The 18,717-nt window shown below is 46.4% G+C and overlaps 1 protein-coding gene across 2 annotated transcripts in view; it reads right to left on the reverse strand.

The window, feature by feature from the left end:
• The window catches only part of XDH (xanthine dehydrogenase), a 69,859-nt gene that overhangs the window by 37,620 nt on the left and 13,522 nt on the right, over nt 1-18,717 (reverse strand). For both annotated transcript variants that reach the window (XM_084793634.1, XM_084793635.1), the window contains 8 exons: nt 15,379-15,505; nt 14,288-14,349; nt 6,723-6,791; nt 6,364-6,450; nt 4,928-5,069; nt 2,307-2,399; nt 1,723-1,874; nt 251-344 (listed from right to left, as the gene is read on the reverse strand). In XM_084793634.1, the coding sequence (XP_084649760.1) occupies nt 251-344; nt 1,723-1,874; nt 2,307-2,399; nt 4,928-5,069; nt 6,364-6,450; nt 6,723-6,791; nt 14,288-14,349; nt 15,379-15,505 (826 nt within the window). The remainder of the gene's footprint in view (nt 1-250; nt 345-1,722; nt 1,875-2,306; nt 2,400-4,927; nt 5,070-6,363; nt 6,451-6,722; nt 6,792-14,287; nt 14,350-15,378; nt 15,506-18,717) is intronic.

Here is an 18,717-nt window from a genome sequence, read left to right on the forward strand (position 1 = left end):
TGAAAAAAAAACTTTTTAAAATTAAAAACAAAAAGAAGAAGAAAAGGAAAAGAAACAAAAACAAAACAAACATAAAATAAAGAAAGAAGACAATGCTTAATTCTCTCAGCCCCCTGGAACTTCTATGAGTCCAAACCATAAAGCATTGGGGATCACTGAACTTGGGGCTTTGTTTCCCTAGAAAATGACCCATGCAGTAAGACTTTCCTCCTCCAAGTCTTCGTGTGGATCTCTGCCTCAGGCAACTTACCTCTAGACACGAGGGTCAGCTTGGCTCCACTGGCCATGAACACGGGGTTGAGGTCAGAGATGGGGCTCGCAGTGATGATGTTCCCTCCGATGGACTAGCAAGGACAAGCAGAGAATGAGTGAGAGCTGCTCAGACCCCTGCATGCAAGGCAGGAGGTGACTCAGCTGTGGCGGGAGGCACCCTGAGGACCGGACTCCCTGAGCAGCCCAGTGAGCCACAGCCATTAGGACTCATGCATGCAATCCTAAAATCAGAACACTTGGGTCAGGTTCTCAGCTCTGAAAGATACCTATATGTCAGTAAACTGAGGCAAGCTCTTTCAAATTGTTCTTCCTCCCCCAATTTTTTTTTGGAAGGGTTGAGGTGAGTTATCACAGAGGCTGTAACGAGTCAATACAAGGAAGCCCGAGATAAAGATCAAGGAAAAAGGACAACTCAGAGATGAATAGTTGGCTCTTTTTGGATCGGAACTTGCTGGCAATTTGACCAAAAAGTAAATGGAACAAGAAGAGATGGAGGTTCTTATTCCAGGAACCAAGGAGGAAAAGCAGTGTGACCTGAGACCAAAGCCTTCTCAGAAGCTCGCTTAGGAGAACTGGGGAACACAGCGGCTCTCTCTGCATTTGTGTTTCTTCGTCTGAAACCACTAGCAGCACGTCCTTGGACAGGGTAGGGGCTGGAAGTGTGCTCTTCTATTTAAACTTTGAAAGCAAAATTCAAAGAATAGCCTGGGAGGGATACACAGTTTCCCAATACGGTAAACCAGGTGAATTCAAATGGAGCAAGGAAGTAAGTATCGACAAACTAGAAATTTCAGGGCTGCTTTGAACACAACAGATTGGTCAACACATGGACCCTTCCCTCCTCTAGAGAGGACTCTGTGCTGTGGTTCTTCCCTGAACTCTAAAGGGACCCATCCCCTCCTGGATCTGGCTTCTCTCTAATCTATTTCTCATTCATTTGTGAGAACCTGGGCTAACTGGAGAAAGAGAGAGGCAGGGCACTGTCTCTCCAATCTTATGGGAGAACTGTGAGAGTGTCTCTGTAGCCCACACCTTCATTAAAAGTATCCGGGGACTTATTAAAAACTGGACCTCTGGGCTCTATTCCTCCATCCCTCCATCCCTCCATCCCTCCATCCCTCCATCCTTCTGTCCGTCCATCCCTCCATCCCTCCATCCCTCCATCCCTCCATCCCTCCATCCCTCCATCCCTCCATCCCTCTATCCTTCTGTCCGTCCATCCCTCCATCCCTCCATCCCTCTATCCTTCTGTCCGTCCATCCCTCCATCCCTCCATCCCTCCATCCCTCCATCCCTCCATCCCTCCATCCTTCCATCCCTCCATCCTTCCATCCCTCCATCCTTCCATCCCTCCATCCCTCCATCCCTCCATCCCTCCATCCTTCCATCCCTCCATCCCTCTATCCCTCAATCCCTCCATCCCTCCATCCCTCCATCCCAAGGACTCACCGCTACAGACTTGACCTGCTTGCCAGCAAACCAGCGCAGCTGCTCCAGCACGCCTCTGAACACCTCTGTCTTTTGTTCTGGAAGTTTAAGGACTGCATCCACCAGGACACTTTCCACCAAGCTAAGGGAGCAAGAGGCTCCAAAGGAGATTCCTGGGGGATACATATGCAGTGCCTGTGAACCCGGAGCCAGGCTGAAGCAAGGCTTCCATCTTTATGCATCCAGAGAAGCAACTTAACCAATGCCTCCTGAGCCAGGACTATGCCCACACCTCTGGATTCTATAATCAACACACTTTCCTATAATCCCATAATTCTCAACAAAAATCAAAACTTCCAGAGGAGAAGTTTTGGTGTAGGGGGTGGGGGCGGGGCACCAAACTCTATCATCCTCATCTCTCAAGTTCCATCTTCACATGATTCCAAGTATCATCCACACCAGAGACATCACCAACGTTCTCGCAGCCTCTTCCTAGCAGTGACCATGGACGCTCGGTGGGGGAAAGGCGATGAGGGCTACCTCCTTCCCGGCTCACCCCTGACTCTGTACTGCCTGGCTCCAGGGGAAGCAAGTAGTGACCTTACCCTCAGGTCCATGCTCCACTGAGTTTAGTTCAGGGATCCAGGCAGGGCAGACAATCAGAGGAAACAATTTGTTCTTAAACTTCATTTCGATGCCTTCAAGAAATATGAAACCTGCGTTAGAGACCTTAGCAGTTTCCCCCCCAATACCACACCCGGCAGGCATGGCATGTTTAGCATCATGATGGGCACCAGGAAGAGGCTCTGGGTTGGGAAACAGAACAGGTGAGGAAGAATTAGGCCAGTCAGAATCTCTGTCTTTATACTGAGTGGTGGCATCAGTGGCATTAGAAATCACGTGACATTAAGGAACGTCTGAAATTCTTCCAAACACTTTATATTTTAACTTACTTGATACTCCTGACAGGCCTGCAGGTGTCTGTTTATAGATGTGAAACCTGAGGTGTAGAAATGCCCAACTTTTAAAAAATGAGTATTTATGTGTATGTGTTCATGTGTGCAGTGCAAGCGTGTGATACTGTGATGTGCATGGAGGAATAAAAGGTCAACTTTCAGGAATTGGTCCTCTTCTTCCATCGTGGGTCCTGGGGATAGAACTCAGGTTATCCGACCAATGTAGCCAGCACCTTTCCCCCACTGAACAGCCTCACTAGCTTCAAATGTTTTGCTCAAATCCACAGCTTAGAACGAGCATGTTGCAGTCTTGGATGCATAGTTAGGGATAGGGTATAACAGCAAAAACATGACACCCTTCAATTCAAACAAAAGAAGAAAATGAGATATGAAACTTTAAATCTGCCCTCCAATCTCTGGCATCTCTGCCTGGGTTCCTCAAGGAGAATGGCTTTGAAGAGCTGCCTCTTTGCCCAGATTTTGTCTCCACCCCAACTAACCAAGTTAGAAGCCTCCACCGCCGATGCTGTGCCTCTGACCCTTGGGCCCAGATGATGCACTGTCTCTCTCAGTCTTGCCAGTTGGGTTGTAGATGGGGAAAGTTGAAAAAGAAACACCAGACTCTCAATCTTGGTGTATAAGGACTTCAAGGGTAACCCATCTCAGGAGTCCATCCCCAAGAGAAGACACAGACTGATGCAATTGAGTCCCATCTTAGTAAGGTTTTTTAATACTCCCCTCACACCCTGCACTGGCTGTAGACAGGTGTTTGCTTTGTGGAAAGTGTGTGCATAAGGAGGAAGGAGAGCAGGTGGATGCAATCTTGAGAAGTCATTTCTAATTATGTGTCTCAGAAGCTCTTATTATAACCCAGGACACTACCTGATTAATGGAGAGGGTCGAATCATCTCCAAAATTCCTTCTAGCTATGCTATCCTTGGTCCCTAAGGCTCTGGTTATATTGACAAAGAGCCTGAGAGCCACAGCCATGTGGACAACAAGAATACCAACCACCATGAATGTTACTGAGCCACAGACGTCAAATTCACACCACAGAGGTATGTCTCATATCCCGAACACAGTGTTTCACAAAGCTACAGATGGGGGGCCTCTGTACCACATTTGCAATTCTGAGGATAGGGCCAGGACTGTGTTCCATCACCGATACAAGCCAGATTCTTCTCTCTGGGCTGAGGGTTCACCCAGAACTTAAGGTACTGAGTTCCTTCAGAAACCAGAGCCAGACTCCAGCAGCTGTTTTGACTTCTCAAGCATGGTGTATCATCCACCTCTCAACACATAGACACCAAACAGAGGTCCTCTGAGCTACCCTTCACTGTGCTATGAGCTTCTTGCATCTCACTAGGCTTTGGATGCAGCAGAACAAATACCAGGCAAGCTACGTTTAGAAGTAGATAGAGATTAGCCAAGACTTGGGCCCTCTGCCCCTGATGCTATCTCATGGAACGCCAGAAATGAGAGTACACAACCTGAGCCTCTCTGGCTTGTTTAGCAATTGTGTGCCTCAGACCCAGATGGTGGCATGGTCCAGCCAACCTAGTCACCCTTGAAAACCTCTCCATTGCCCTATCACATCATGTGTAAGCATGAGTCTCTGGTTTCAAATCCCCAACACTCATGTAAAAGACTAGGGGTGCCTACACACATCCGTAATACTAATGCTGTGTGGGGCTTGCTGAGCTTAGCTCCAGCTTTTTTGAGGATCCAGTTTCAGGGGTGTATGGTAGCAAGTGAAAGAGAAGGACGTTCGCTCTCTTCATTTGACCACCACATAAATACGTGTGCAACACACACATCATCATCATCATCTATAGCTCTCTAGCAAGGGCTTAGGCACTTGGCCAGCATTTTCCCCATCTTTCTTTTTATCAGGAAAGCTGTGAGGGAAGGAACTTTTTCTCTTAGATCTTTGTATCCCCAGCTCCTCTCAGAGATGGGAAGGGTCACAATGGCCCTCTGTGGATGTTCATGAAGAAAATCAGCAAGTGTGAGGATTACACCTGATACCCAAGCAGCCCCATGAGAAGTTATATTACCCATACACAGAATGCGAAGACAAGGAAGGATTGGAGCCCGGTGTCACTGACTCCAAAGCCAATGTCTTGGGAGTCCATAAGCCTTGAGCTTCTCAGTGGGTCCCTGAGCATCCAATAAGGCAGTGAGTAGAGAACGGGCTTTGGGGGAGATGAAGGAGAGAGAAGAGGGTCAGAAAGAGGCCATCAATACCCAAAGGTCCCACGCAGCCTTACCTATCTCTGTGTTTCCCACCACCAGCTTGGCATCAGGGTGCTGAGCTTTGAGGTCGAGCAGTTCCCCCATGGTCGAAGCTTGGATCCAGGTCACACGCTCCCCTTCAAAGTGCAGCGTCTTCCGGGGAGTGTCTTTCAGCCTCTGGGAAGTGTAGTTAGCTTACTGTACTGTCTCCTTCCTACCTCCATCCCCACAAGGAATCACTATTAAGTCTGCAATGGGGTCAGCCTGTTTACTGACTCGTCTAATACCAAATTCAGAAGGAAAAGCTGCACAGGCCGAGGGCAAATGTGAGAGGAATGACATGCAGTGAGGTACCTATTCAGCACATCACAGCACTCTTGAGGAGAGCTTGAGGAGAGAGGCACTCTGAGCCTCACGATTACAGCTCGAGACCAAGGAGGTTATGGTGCCTGCCAAAAGTCACCTGCTATGAGGAGCCCAAAGCAGAAACCGCAAGTTTCTGACACTGCCCCACACTGTGTCCAGGAGACACAGAGGACAAGGAATGGGAAAGGGTTAGAGGTCAGGACAACAGGTGTGCAAATAGGATGCAGAAGAGGGCTGAATCCAGTAGATGAGGGTAACACTGGGGAAGGAAAGAACCCTAAGTATCACATTGGTGGTGTCTTCAAGGGTTCATAGTGCAGAGGAGGTTATGCTAGTGACTCTGACAATCCGTCCTCTGGCCTGTTGAACTTTTGAGGCAGTCTTCAGGAACCTACATCCCCAAGAAACATGAACCACAGAAACACCGGAGGAGGTTTGATTCTTTCTTTGCAATAAATATAAGTCAAAATGAGAAAGTAGGCATGAGGATATATCTCTAATATGAAACCTCAAGCCATGTATGTCCTTTGAATGCAGCTCTATTTTATGTTTCCTTTAAAGAAGTAAGCCACACATAGAGGGGAAAATAAACAGCTCCATGGCCTTACACATACAGAAAGCCAAGGGGGCTGCAAATTGATACAAAGTGCTATTGATACATAGTGTATTACTATAGAGACCAGTCTCTGTTCTTGTGGAACTTAAAGGCCATCAAGAAACATGGACATGGGGCTGCAGAGATGGCTCAGAGGTTAAGAGCACTGGCTAGTCTTCTAAAGGCCCTGAGTTCAATTCCCAGCAAGCACGTGGTGACTCTTAACCATCTATAATGTGATCTCATGCCCTCTTCTGGCCTGCAGGCAGAATACTGTATTTAAAAAAGACATGGAGTCTTTAATGGTTTGACACGTGTAAGGAGAAGCAAAGGATGCTATGGGAGCAAGGAATAGCTAGTCTTTACCTCCTAGAAATGGCATGAAAAGAAAGAGGAGCTAAGCTGAAATCTAAGACCAAACTGTACAATGTTCTCAGAAGCCATGTAGACAAAGTAGAACTCAGGGGTTCATGGAAGAGATACTTTGCTAGACTCCCCAGTATCCCTTACCAGCAACTCAGGAGGAAAGATGGGGTCTTGGGTGGGATCTAAGGGTTTGAAATCCTCTGGTTTGAATAAAGATGGTGAGGGAACAACCTGAGAAGAGAGAGAACAGTAAATATGAGATGCTTGGGCAGATTGACCTTCAGGTGAGCTCACCCCCAGGTAGAGGTAGACAGCTCCTGGGAGAAGAAACAAGGCGCTTTGCCAGAAAAGCCAGAAGTAATGGGCACCATTGCATCTTCTTCGTCTGAGCATCGCGACTTCTCATTGTTCCTTCTTCCAGCATCACTGCTAGGGATGAGGTGTAGTAATCCCCCACCCAAGATCTGAGAGTGACCCCCTAGGCTCCCAGGGAGCCCCATTACCATTTGTTCTTTCGTCTGGTTCATGCAGCAGTTTGGGTTGTTTCCGCCTCCTCCACAGCACCCACCATCCTGTGGAGTTGACACATACTCACGTAAGAATATTTCCAGTTTCACAGAACCTAAGGGAAGTCAATTATTCTTATCTACTGAAGCTTAGCTCTGTCAATCCCAGCCTGCATCAGTGAGAGGGGCGCTGCCTGTCCCATCCGGTCTGCCTCCACTCGGAGAGCCAGGGTCCCTGCTGGATGCTCACTTCAGTAACGGGAATTAAGGAAGTCCTTGGAGCAACAGGGAATTTTATTTTCAAGAAAATTTCTCCATAAAAGCTAGGCTCTACTTTATCAGAACGTATGTTTAGACCCATTTCCTTGTTCACTGTTGCTTCCTGGGGAGCCTCCTAAGAGAAACTTTCCTACAGCTTCTCACAAGACAGGAGAGGTGCTACGTTCAGACCAGCTGAGGTTTATGAAGCTAGGCTGGGAGTCTCTACAGCTGGGGTCTTTGTCAGACCCTGTCACAGATATGCTACATCAGCACCAATCTCAAAGACGCAGCCAGCCAGTGTGCCCAGTGGCCTCTCTTTCTTATTGTGCCTTTTTTCCAGAAAGCTAACTGCTCCACTCTTTGCTGTGACTGTGCTCTGGAGAAAGAGCATGGGTCACCCATTATTATGTGGAAGGGCTTGCTCAGACCTCTCAGGAGGACCGTGGCAGAGCACAGATACAGAAGAGATGGCTGTCTCCCACCACTGAGGTTGGTGACTGAATGTGTGTTTATCTGACAGATCCAACTCAAGAAGTCCAAAATCATGAAGTTAATGCTAACAAACAAACATGAGAGAACCTAGTTTTCTAGGGTACCTGGTCCTGAAAGGAGCAAGCTGGGGACAGACAGCCCTTCTTTGTGTGAGTCAGCAGAGACACCTTTCCATGCTGGCCTTTCTCCAAAGAGCCACAACCCTCTACCTCTGCCTGAAGAAGCTCCCAGAAGGCCTTGGCAGTTGGAGGTGTGGCCTTGGATAACATGTAAGCATGACCAACAGAAACTTTTGCTGGTCCACACCCTGTGTGCAGAGCGCTCTGGCATCTCAGCTGTGTCACTGCACACCAGGCCTGCTCTATTCCAAACACACAGACCTCTCCCATCCTGCCTTCTCTATGCTTAGGCAGGGAGGGTGATCCCTTAACATCTTTCGGCTTTCTTCTTGGACTTCCTGGAAGTGAGAGGAGTTTGCATATAGCAAAACATCACCTTGCTCACCCGGCCTTCTTGAGGAAGGGCATACATTATATGAGCAACTGTTTCCAAACGGTCAATGTATCAGCGTATTACCACTTAGACAGATTTACTTGATAATTCATTGGTATATTTGTGCTATAAATTATTGTGGTGTATAATAATGAGTCACTCAAGGTCTACCGGGGTGGAGGAAGTGACTTTTCTGTCCATACCTTCCCAGGCTCTCTGCTTTATAAGGTAACCAAGAAGAGAGATGGATAAAATAATAAAAACACCAAGAGAGAGAAATCCTACCAACTTAGAATTCTATACTCTCTGAAACTCGTATTTAAAAGTTAGATGCAAGAAGAGAGCACAGCTGCCCACATGTGTAATCTCAGTACTTAGGACACAGAGGCAAGAGAATCAATACAGTCAGAAGCCAAGGGGGAGGCCATAGGTACAACAGGCAAGTCAAGAAAGCAAAACAAAACACAATCTTTGATTTGGAAGTTGGTCATGGTGGCACATGCTTTCATCCTAGTACACAGACAGACAGAGGCAGACAGATCTCTGTGAGTTTAAGGGCAGTTCGGTCTACATAGTGAGTACCAGGACAGCCAGGGCTGCATAGAGAGATCCTGTCTCAAAAACCCATGCCCCAAAACAAAATTTTAAAAGCCTTCATGTGAATGCAGGCAACAGTAGGGCGTCCAAAAAAATCCAAGATAATTTTTAAATGTTTTAAACTGAACAAAATTAAACATAGAAAAGTGCAAGGGCAAATATTTTCAGTGAAGACTGCAATGCTATTCCATCAGAAATGGACAAATGCTGCCAAGATCTCAGATCTCAGAAGGGACGCCCCTGGACAGAGCAGCACCTTCCCATTGCATGTACTCTGAGAACTCTGAAACTGAGAGATAATGCTTGTGCAAAGGTAAGTCACTGCACTTCCTTGACAAGGACTAATCACAGGCTGCATGATTAGTGCATTATTTGTTCTAAAGAAATCGTTGTCCCCATTTAACAAGCATTTGTCTTACTGCCCTATGTACTGTTTGTCGGTAATCTGGAAATCAAACCTCAAATTCAGACTCATATCACAAAGGTTTTAAACCAGGCTGAAGTCTGAGTCAGAAAAGCCTGGAAGGCTACATCTGGTCGGGGGATTTTGTTGCTTTGGTTTGTTTTGTTTTGGGGGGGTGTGCATGCATCTGCATCAAGCATAATAATGAGAGCAGGTGCATTTCTGTCTTCTACTTCAGCAACAGGCAGGGCCAGAGCTATGGAGTAAAGACTACGAGAAAGTGTTGGAGCCAAGCTCATGATGTTAGGATCGCGAAGGCTAAAGGTGCCGTGAAAACGATACATAACGGTCTAACTGATGTGCAGCATTCCTCTTCTGGAGTTCCTAGAAGCATCCATGGCAGGAATGGTCTAGAGATTTTTTTCTAAGTCTCCTTTATTATCCATTCAGTGTTTATTATCCCATAGTCATTGCCTTTTTTTTTTCATTTTGATATGAGTAATCTGTATCATCATTCCTTGGATAGCTTGACTCAAAGCTTATTGCTTTCATTGATTTTTTTTTTAAGAACTAGATTTTGTTTTGTTCATTTTTCCCTGCAGAATTCCTGCATTCGATTTTGTCAACTTTATGCTCTAAATATTGTTTCTTTTCTTCTGCTTCTTTTGGATTTAATTTGCTTTTTTAAAATTTTCCTACGGTGGAAGCCTATTTTATCGATTTTTAGATCCTTTTTTCTCTCCTAGTATTTACATTCCCTGCTATAAATTTTCCCTTAGGCAATTTGGCAAAATATATTTTCAATTTTATTCAGTTCAAAACACGTTTAAATTTATTTGGGGATTTCTTCTTTGCCCCGTGTGTGATTTGGAAGTGTATTGTTTAATCTCACAGAAAGCATTTTTTAGAATTTTTCCAGCTCTCTACTTTCTGTTGTCAGTTTCTAGTTTAATCTGACTCTAGTCTCAAAACAGACACTGTGTAACTGCTATTATATTTTTATTTGTTCTATAGTCCAGAATGTGATCTATCTCTGCGAAGGCTCCGCGTGAGCATGAGAAAAGCGTTGTCTCCGTCATTACTGGTTGTGGTGATATAAAAAAAACTTCAAGTTACATGCAGCCAACTGATGGTGCTGTTGAATTCACCTATGCCCTGCTTGCTTTCTATTTGCAGGATATGGCCATTTCCAATGGAATAGTGATGAGCTACCCACTTAAAACATTAGAATCCTCTGTTTCTCAGTTCTCTAAATTTAAAGTTTATTCAGCTTAAGGAATTTCAAGATTTATCTTAGAATTTCTTTTTGCGGTGCTCTGCTCTTAGTTGCATACATGCTAGGAATCTCTGTGTCTTTGAAGCGTGCACTCGAGAACTCACAGCAGGAGTGGCCCAGATGTGACCCGCACTAGACTGGACCCAGCATCAGTCTCAAAGCCCCTGTTTCCCTGAGGAACTATAGGCAGCTAATGGCTGCTGGGCAAAGGGGAGCCATATTTCTCAGTGGTGCAGCCCTGGTAAGCTGTCTTTGCTTAGTGACCCCGTTCCAACTGATGCTTTTTTAAAAAATGTATGTCTTCTTAAAGCACCAGTCTTTCATTGATCCACTAATTAGAGTCACTATGTAGCCTGGCTTCAAACTTGGAGAGATCCTCCTGCCTCCTGAGCACTGAGATTACAGACGTGAGCCATCGTGCCTTGCTTTCTGCTTTAGTTTTGAAGAACATGTTCCCCCCAGACTCCGGGAGCTTTTTAGCATACCACTCCGTTCTCTTCTTGCTTGTGTGGCTCCTTACAAGGCAAACATGATCCTTAGCCATGTGTCTCTACAGATGAGGTGGTAATGCTGGACTCTTTAAAGGACTGCTTCTTTAATCTTCCTTTTCTGAAGCTTGACTTTAACACATCTTGGAGTGAGTGTTGTGGGGATCAGGTTGTTGCTGGTTTGGGTTGGTTCTTATTGGCTTATTTATCTTATTTTGTTTATCTTGTCAGACTCTTGTTTTTGGCACTGATCCACCTTGGTGTTCTCTGAGATTCCTGGTTCTGAGGTTTGGAGTCTAACATTCACTTGGGGAAATTCCCATCCACAGTTGCTGCTTTCTGCTTCTTCTAGTACCCCTCATATGCATGTTACACTTGTTTGGATCCTGAGCTTTTGGTCTTCTGGCTTTTTATTCCCCCTACTCTTTGTTCATTGGCTCCGGAAGTCTGCATTTGCATATCCTCAGTCTCCAAAATGCTTTCCTGAGCCACATCAGGTTCACAAATAAGCCCACCAAGGACATTCTGCATTTATTACAGGGGCTTTGACTAGTATTTCCCTACCATTCCTTTATGGATTTCCTATCACTCTGCTTACAGTATCTCCCTGTCACTGCACATCTATTTTTCCATTAAGATGTTCAGCATATTAATTATATCATTTTTTAAAACTCATGATTTGACCATTCCAACACTTATGTCATATTAATTCCAGTTCCGCCGTACGGTCAGTCTCTTCACACCACATTTGCCTTTGTTCCTGCCTTGTGATTTTTTTTTTCCGTTGGTAAGCAAGATATGTTGCAGTGAAAAGAAGGACCTCTTGCCAATATGTATTTCACAGTGTCTCGGTGTCAAGGAGAAGCGCCTTTTAGCCCTGGGATTAGTGACTCTGCCTCCACAAGGGCCTTTCTGCAGTCAAAGTGGCTGGAGGAGGCTGAGGTGGAGAAATGGTCATCTTCCTAGGAGCGTCGGCTCTGATATGACACGACCTCAGAAGGAGAGGCTCTGACACAACATTTATATGTTTCTCTTTCTTAAAATAATTTTTTGAGACTATGCTGTAACTATGACATTTTCCCCTTCCCTTTCATATGTTCCTTCTCAGGCCTGTGATTGCTCATCCTGTCCTCCTGTCTTTCCACTAACGTCCTTTCCGTTGTCCAGCTTTCCACAGAGTGAAACATTCTAGGCTCCTCACACACCAGAGAGGGAAGCAGAAATCCCACGTCTGCCTGTCCCAGTGGCCTGCCCCACTCCCTTCCTCTCTGCTAGATGGATGCCATCCTTCTCAATGTCAGCCATGTGCCCAGCTCAGGCAGACTCTGCCAGGGCTTCAGTAGTGATGTGCTGTGTGTGAGAAAATAGGAAAACCCAGCTCACTGCAGCCAGGCACAAAAGGAAACCAGCTCTAATTAAGAACCCTGGGGGCCTCCAGGGAGGAACAAGAAGGCACTTCTGCATGCTTGCTCGGTGTCAGGCTTAGAGCTCTCAGCTCAACCCTGCAAAAGCTGGCTTGAGACGGTAGAGTCCTCCATGGTGCAGTCGTGCACCACCTCAATGAGACCTGGGGAAGGGGAGAGCGGTTGACATCTTCTGACGCACTCTCAGGGCTAGTTAGAGTGTACATCTTTGAGCAGACTCCTAAGAGGGGTCTACGGAGACAAGACAAATAATCCTTGTTTCTCAGAGAAGCCTAGGCAATTAATGAAAACCATATGGCAGATAAGGGGACGAATTTGTCAGCGCTGTCACTTAAAGTACCACTTGTTGAATCCCTAAATTATACTAGGTATTGTCCTAAAAGCTCTGCAAGAGGTACTTAGGTTTTTAAATGTCTGATCATTTGTGTGCTCCTCTTAAAGACTTATTTTTGACCAGTCATTATAGACATAGAAGCTCTCAGCAAGGACAGGCGACCGCTCTCAGCAATCTGTTCCGCGTGTGTGTGTGTGTGCGTGCACGCACACGGGCCCATGCGTGTGTACATGCTTGCGTGCATGCCTGTGTGTGTATGTGTTTTGTTTGTTTGTTTGTTTTTAGTTTTCTTGCAAAACATTAGTATATTCTGCAGCCTCCTCATTTTGCTTAGTAGATTATTTTCTCTGCTCAATACATGGGCATTGTGTTGCAGGACACATGAAATAGCAAGTTGCTGAGTCCTGAGTACTTTGGTTCTGGGCTTCCTTCTTTGTTTAAAGACTATCTACTTGTCCAGGAATACCTCTCTCTCTCTCTCTCTCTCTCTCTCTCTCTCTCTCTCTCTCTCTCTCTCTCATATATACATGTGCACACATGTGCATGCATGCACACACACACACACACATACCCCACATACACAGAACCACAGAACCAAGTTGAGAACACCAGATTGCTATCCACAATGCATCCCTGAACTGTCTTGCACTTCCTCCCTTCAGGTCACTTTGCTCTATAACAAGAATTTCCTTACTCCACGGTAGATACCCTCTGGCAGGACTCAAGACACACCACCTCACAAGGAAGCCTTGTTTGTCATTCCCACCGTTGATCCCCACTGCACAACCCTTCCATTCTTCACCTGGAGCAGCAGCAGCAGCAGCAGCAGCAAGAAGTACTAATTTTGTAAAAATCCCAAGTACTTTTCAGTTTTTAAAAAGTGCTTAATTTTATAGAACACTAGGTGTTATAATTCCAGACTCTGAATCTGTCATCACTATCATTTCTAGTTAATTGCATACCTCTTACTTCATGATCAGTTTCAGTGTGGCGTCCCCTGTCTTTATGAGGCACCATCTCCACCTTCACTCAGCCTTCCCGAGTTAGGTAAACCCCAACGCTTTCTCCTGATGTGCCTGCCCTAAAGGTAAGGGAGTCTCTCCTGCATCTAACTCCCCTGTGGACCCACCATCAAACCATGATGAGAAGGTTTCAGTGAAGCCAGGATTCCCTTAACCCAGTTGAGGAGTCAAGTAAAAACTGGTGCGGATAAGCCAAGAGAAGAGAGGCAAGCACTCTATCCTTACCACACGCTAGGCGTGTGTCTGTGTTTACACCACCAGTGACCACACACCTCAGCTATGGTTTCAGACTAAAGGTTTATGAACTCCGCAGGGGATCACAAACTGTCTGGAGATCTAATTATCGGCTTCACGAGGCCAGCAGAGTGCCAACTGTGACAGCAGCTAAGAGAGAAGGAGGAGGGACAGGAGGCTGAGCCAGGCAGGGATGCTGTTAAAGACCACATCCAGCACCTGTGCAGGCGGAGCCTGCCAATCACCAGGGAAAGTGGCCAAAGCCTGGAGGCACGGTGGGAAGTAGCAGTTGGGTAGTGTGTACCTTCTCAGGAATCTGAGCTGCAAGCCTTCCCAGCAGGAAATCCCACACCAGGGATAAGAAGGCTGCTGCAGCATCTGCTTGCCCTAGCACGTGTCCCTAGTGGGAAGACTCACTCACTGGCATGCCTCACACTTTTCTTCCCTGTAGACCTGAGGCCCTTGGCATCCTTCCCAATTGTGCTCCCCCCAGGTTCCTGCTTTAAGGGCAGGCACTCCTGTTCCTGGGCCCCACTTACCTTGGCGAAGGTCCGGAATCCCTGGAGGATGGGTCTGTAGCCTGTGCAGCGGCAAAGGTTTCCTGCAGGCCAAGGGGAAAGTTGCAATGTCATCGCTCTCTCCCCAGGTGACAAGGAGCTTGTGTCCTTGCTGCATGTGGTTGACCTTTGGCATTCTGTGTCTGCCACCTAAAAGGTCCTGTCCCTGGTTATGGTTTTTGTCCTCAAAACGCCCATCCTGATGTCCTCCCAGAATGCCCAGACCAAGCATATCCAGGCCTTCCCAGGGTCTTGATAGCCTTCTCAGTGAGCTTCTCAATCTATATTACCAGTACCCTTCATCTTCAGAGTGGGGTTCCCTGCAGGAGGGGCCTCCCGTCTTTTATCCCTTATACTTCAGAAACTGCATAACATGGGACTCAAAAGAGGTTTGACGAGGTGACCAACAAAGGTGCTGAATGGATGGGGAACCTTCTGGATTCAGTCCCCTAGAGAATTCCGATCCAGTCACAGGAAGCCAACAACGGCTGTGGCTAAGCATCTAGTCAGCCTTCCTCCTGAGTGGCAATCACCCTGACAACGCCCATTCTGATGAGCACGTGAAAGAAAGTCTTAGGAGACGCTGCACCAGCGGCTGTCAACTGTGGATCGTGACCTCTTTTGAAAAGTCTGTCTCCAAGCATATTTACATTATGATTCATAATCATAACAAAATCACAGTTATGGAGTAGCTACAAAAATAACCTTATGTTGGGCGGGGAGGGGTGCCACTAACAACATGAAAAACTGTACTAAAGGGTTGCAATGTCAGGAAGGTTGAGAACCACTGCTCTAGGCAGTTTCCCAAACACCAGTGCTCCTCTATGCTAGTTGTCCCGGGACAAGGCTGCCCCATGAAGGGTAGGATGTGGACATCCCAGGATGCAGAGACCCACTCAGAAAACCAGGAGAAAAATAACTTCCCAGCAGTTCTTGGCCACAATGTTTCTGTAGCCAGAGCCTTTCCAAAGAGCCACACCCGGCATTCCCAGCCCATTCTTGACTGTCACGTGTTGACTTGTTCAGGACCCATGCACCATCCCACTCCCTGGGCGGTCCCTGAAGGTCCACACCTTGGAAGGCATTCTCAATCTCCTCGATGGTAGGCTCAGGCTGGTTTCGGAGCAGTGTGTACATGCTCATGACAATGCCAGGGGTACAGAACCCACACTGGGAACCATGGCTTCTGGCAATTCTTTCCTTTAAAAAAGACACATAACATATGCTCATGTTATCAGGGAACCGCCCCTCCCCCACTAGCTCCTTCACAATTCACTTAAAGCTGTGGGGTCACCAGTGGGCCAACAAGCCTATCTGAACGCAGGCCCCTCGTCTTCATGACTGGGACCATCCTGCTACTTATAGCTAAGGATTTAAAGAGGAAACTCCTATAAGACTCTTTCTATCTTTTTTTCTTTCTTTATTCCTCCATTTCTTTCTGTTTGTCTACTAGAGGTTGGTCTTGGGCCTTGAACATTTGAGACAGGGTCTCCATCTGCAGACCTTTCCCTAGGGTTTGTTTGTGACGGTGTCTCACTGTTCAGCGCAGGCAGGCCTTGAACTTGATTTCCTTTTACCCTAGCTTCCTAAGTAGCTTGGATTACAGGCACCTTAAACTCCTGACATTCTAGGTAGCGTTCTGTAGACATCTGTCAGTGTCAGCCACTCATGGACAAGTCCCTTCAGAGAACACGACTGTTCTACCTCAGGGAATTTAGGAATGTACCCAGGTTCACGTGTCTTACATAGAAGCACTGTGCTTGTTCCTTTAGCTATACGAGCCTGCAGTGAGCTTCAAGGACCACTCCTGAGGGGCTCCTGTTCCAACCCGCCACCACCACATTCCTGGGTTGTTAAGAGAAGGTACCCTCAAAGCACAGTGAGGGCATGAGAGCTGGGACAGGAGCTAAACTGAGTTTTACCCTATGCACAGGGTGTAACAAAAATCCCACACAAGGTCTCTTTCCTCATCCAAATTCTTTTTATGTGTCTTGGGAATCTCTCTTGGTGCCTAAGTAAAGCTGACAGGATATTAAACATCTTTATCAATGTTATATATTAACTTTGTGAACACAGACTAAGAGCCTAGTATGCACTAGGCATGGAAAGATCCTATAAGTAGAGAAGAGAGATGAGGAGAGATTTCATGAAGCCCACGCTGTCATGGGTGATACCAATAAAAAATGGAATAAGAACAATTCTATGTGGCGGCCAGTGCTGTGTAGAGCACTGGTACAAGATGAGATGCCCCAGAATGCCTGGCATCCGCTTAGCCTCCTCAGAAAAGGCCATTCTAGAAAAGATTTTTGAGTCTGGCTTCAACAGCACAGTTCAGATCAGGGAAAGAAAGCTGTCAGCAAGAAGGCTCAACACAGAGCGAGCTTGGTGTGCCAGAGAGGCTGAGAGAATACAGGCGGAACCTGCTGGTGCTAAACACCTTGGCTGGGAAAACAGCTCCTCACAAGCCAAGACAGGATACAGAACCGTCTCTGTGCACTGGACAGCCTTAGGAGAGTTCCACCAGCAGTGATGTCATTCATGGTGTATATATATTAATCACTCTGGACCACTGGATGGAAATTGCATTCTACAAGCAGAGACATGGGGCTTTGAGATATGGTACAGCCAGCCAAAGAGAGATAATGGCATGGACCAAAAGCAAAATCAGATGGGGGAGGTGTCGTAGAAGAGAGAATATATGAGAGATTCAAAGATTACTCCTACATTCTTATCGTGAAAACTAGATTGTTTTGCCATTGGCTCGGATAGAGCAAAGCCTGGTAGATGTTATGGGGAAAATAGTTTGTTTTAATAAGGTCGTGATTAGCCACTTATGCAGTGATATCAAGCAGGCAGTTCGGAATGAGTCTAACTTCTGAACGGAGACTGAAGCTGAAACGTGTGCACCACTTGCAGGTAATGAGTATTAAACGTACCTAGGCAGAGTGTGAGAACAGAGAAGGGTGGGGCCGAGGCCAAATCCTGGGTACTATAGCAGTCTGTGGCTGAGTCAGCACATGATGCCAGTGGGAGTAAGACAAGGAGAAAGGGGAAGCAAGAAAGCAAGAAAAAAAACAAAGTAGAATCTCTTGTTGCTTATATGAAGATAAAATAAGAACACCAAGGCTAAGAGTTTGTACTGTTGGAAGGAAGGGCACATACCCCTGTGTTCAAACTACTCATTTTTTGTTACACAACAAAGAAAATGGCAGGCTCAAAGTAAGCTCCTGCTTCTCGCAGGTTGGGCAGGTTTAGGGGTGTCCCCTTTTCCTGACTGAGAAATAAAGCTACAGAGATGAAGCAATGCTACCCTCACCCTGTTCTGATGTCACAGACTGGCTTACATGTTCCTTCTCCTATGGAACAAAGCCTGTTTGCTCATCGGGCGGCACCAGTGCCTGGTGTCAGGGAAGGAGACTAACCAAGGAAGGTGTGACCTCCTGAAAGACGTGTCTCCTCGAGTGGTCAACAGAGTAGTAATGCCTGGGTTTTTTTAACTGTCTCTGATTGCAATTTTCCAAAAATCCCTTGCCTCAGTTACCCCAATGGAAAAAAACTGCCACTATTTTCTCTTCCCACTTGTTTCTACATGGCCAAAGAGCATCCAAATTCTCTCTTCAAAACCTGGGGAAGCAGGCTATCTGGATGAGACCTGATAGGCTGTGGCCATACGGTGGGGGAGGAGGTCCCCTTCTGTCAGAGGTCTAGGCAAGGGGAATAGGGTAGAAGAGGGAGGGAGGGTGGGAAAGGGAAGACACAATTGAGGGGATAACATTCTGGATGTAATCTGAATAAATTATAATAAATTAATTTTTTAAAGTATTTGTACATGGTCTCCTCCACTATTCTTTCCTTCCACCCATTGTCAAGAGGTCCAGTTCCACAGGAAGAAAACTCCAGTGAGATATTTATAGCCCTGTATGCCTGTCCCTTAAAATTGCTGTAGCTGTGTATAACTTCTGATTCTCCTGCCTCCTTCCAAGGGCTAGGATTACAAGTGGGCAGAGGGCCATACCTACACCATATGGTGCTGAAGAACCAACCCACAGCTTCATGCATGCTAGGCAAGCACTCCGTCAACTGAGTCATATGCCCAGCCCTCTCTATTCTCTTATCCTTTACTCTCAAGAGGGTAAAGATCTGGCAGTCCATATTTGTGGTGATTAATATTGATTGTAGGTCAATAACGTTAAACTAGGAAACAATCCTCTGGGTGTATCCTGCGAGAAATTATCTAGATTAAGTTTTACTATGGGGGCTTATCTAGATTGTGTCAAGGTGGAGAAATGGCTGAATCCAGGACTGAATAAAAGGGGGAAACGTAGCTGGATGTGAGCACTCCACTGCTCTCTGCTTCCTAACTGTGGATGCAATATGCCTAGCTGCCTCAAGCGTCTATCACTATGACTTCC

The sequence above is a fragment of the Acomys minous genome (genome assembly GCF_964271855.1).
Source record: "Acomys minous genome assembly, chromosome: 8".
Lineage (NCBI taxonomy): Eukaryota > Metazoa > Chordata > Mammalia > Rodentia > Muridae > Acomys > Acomys minous.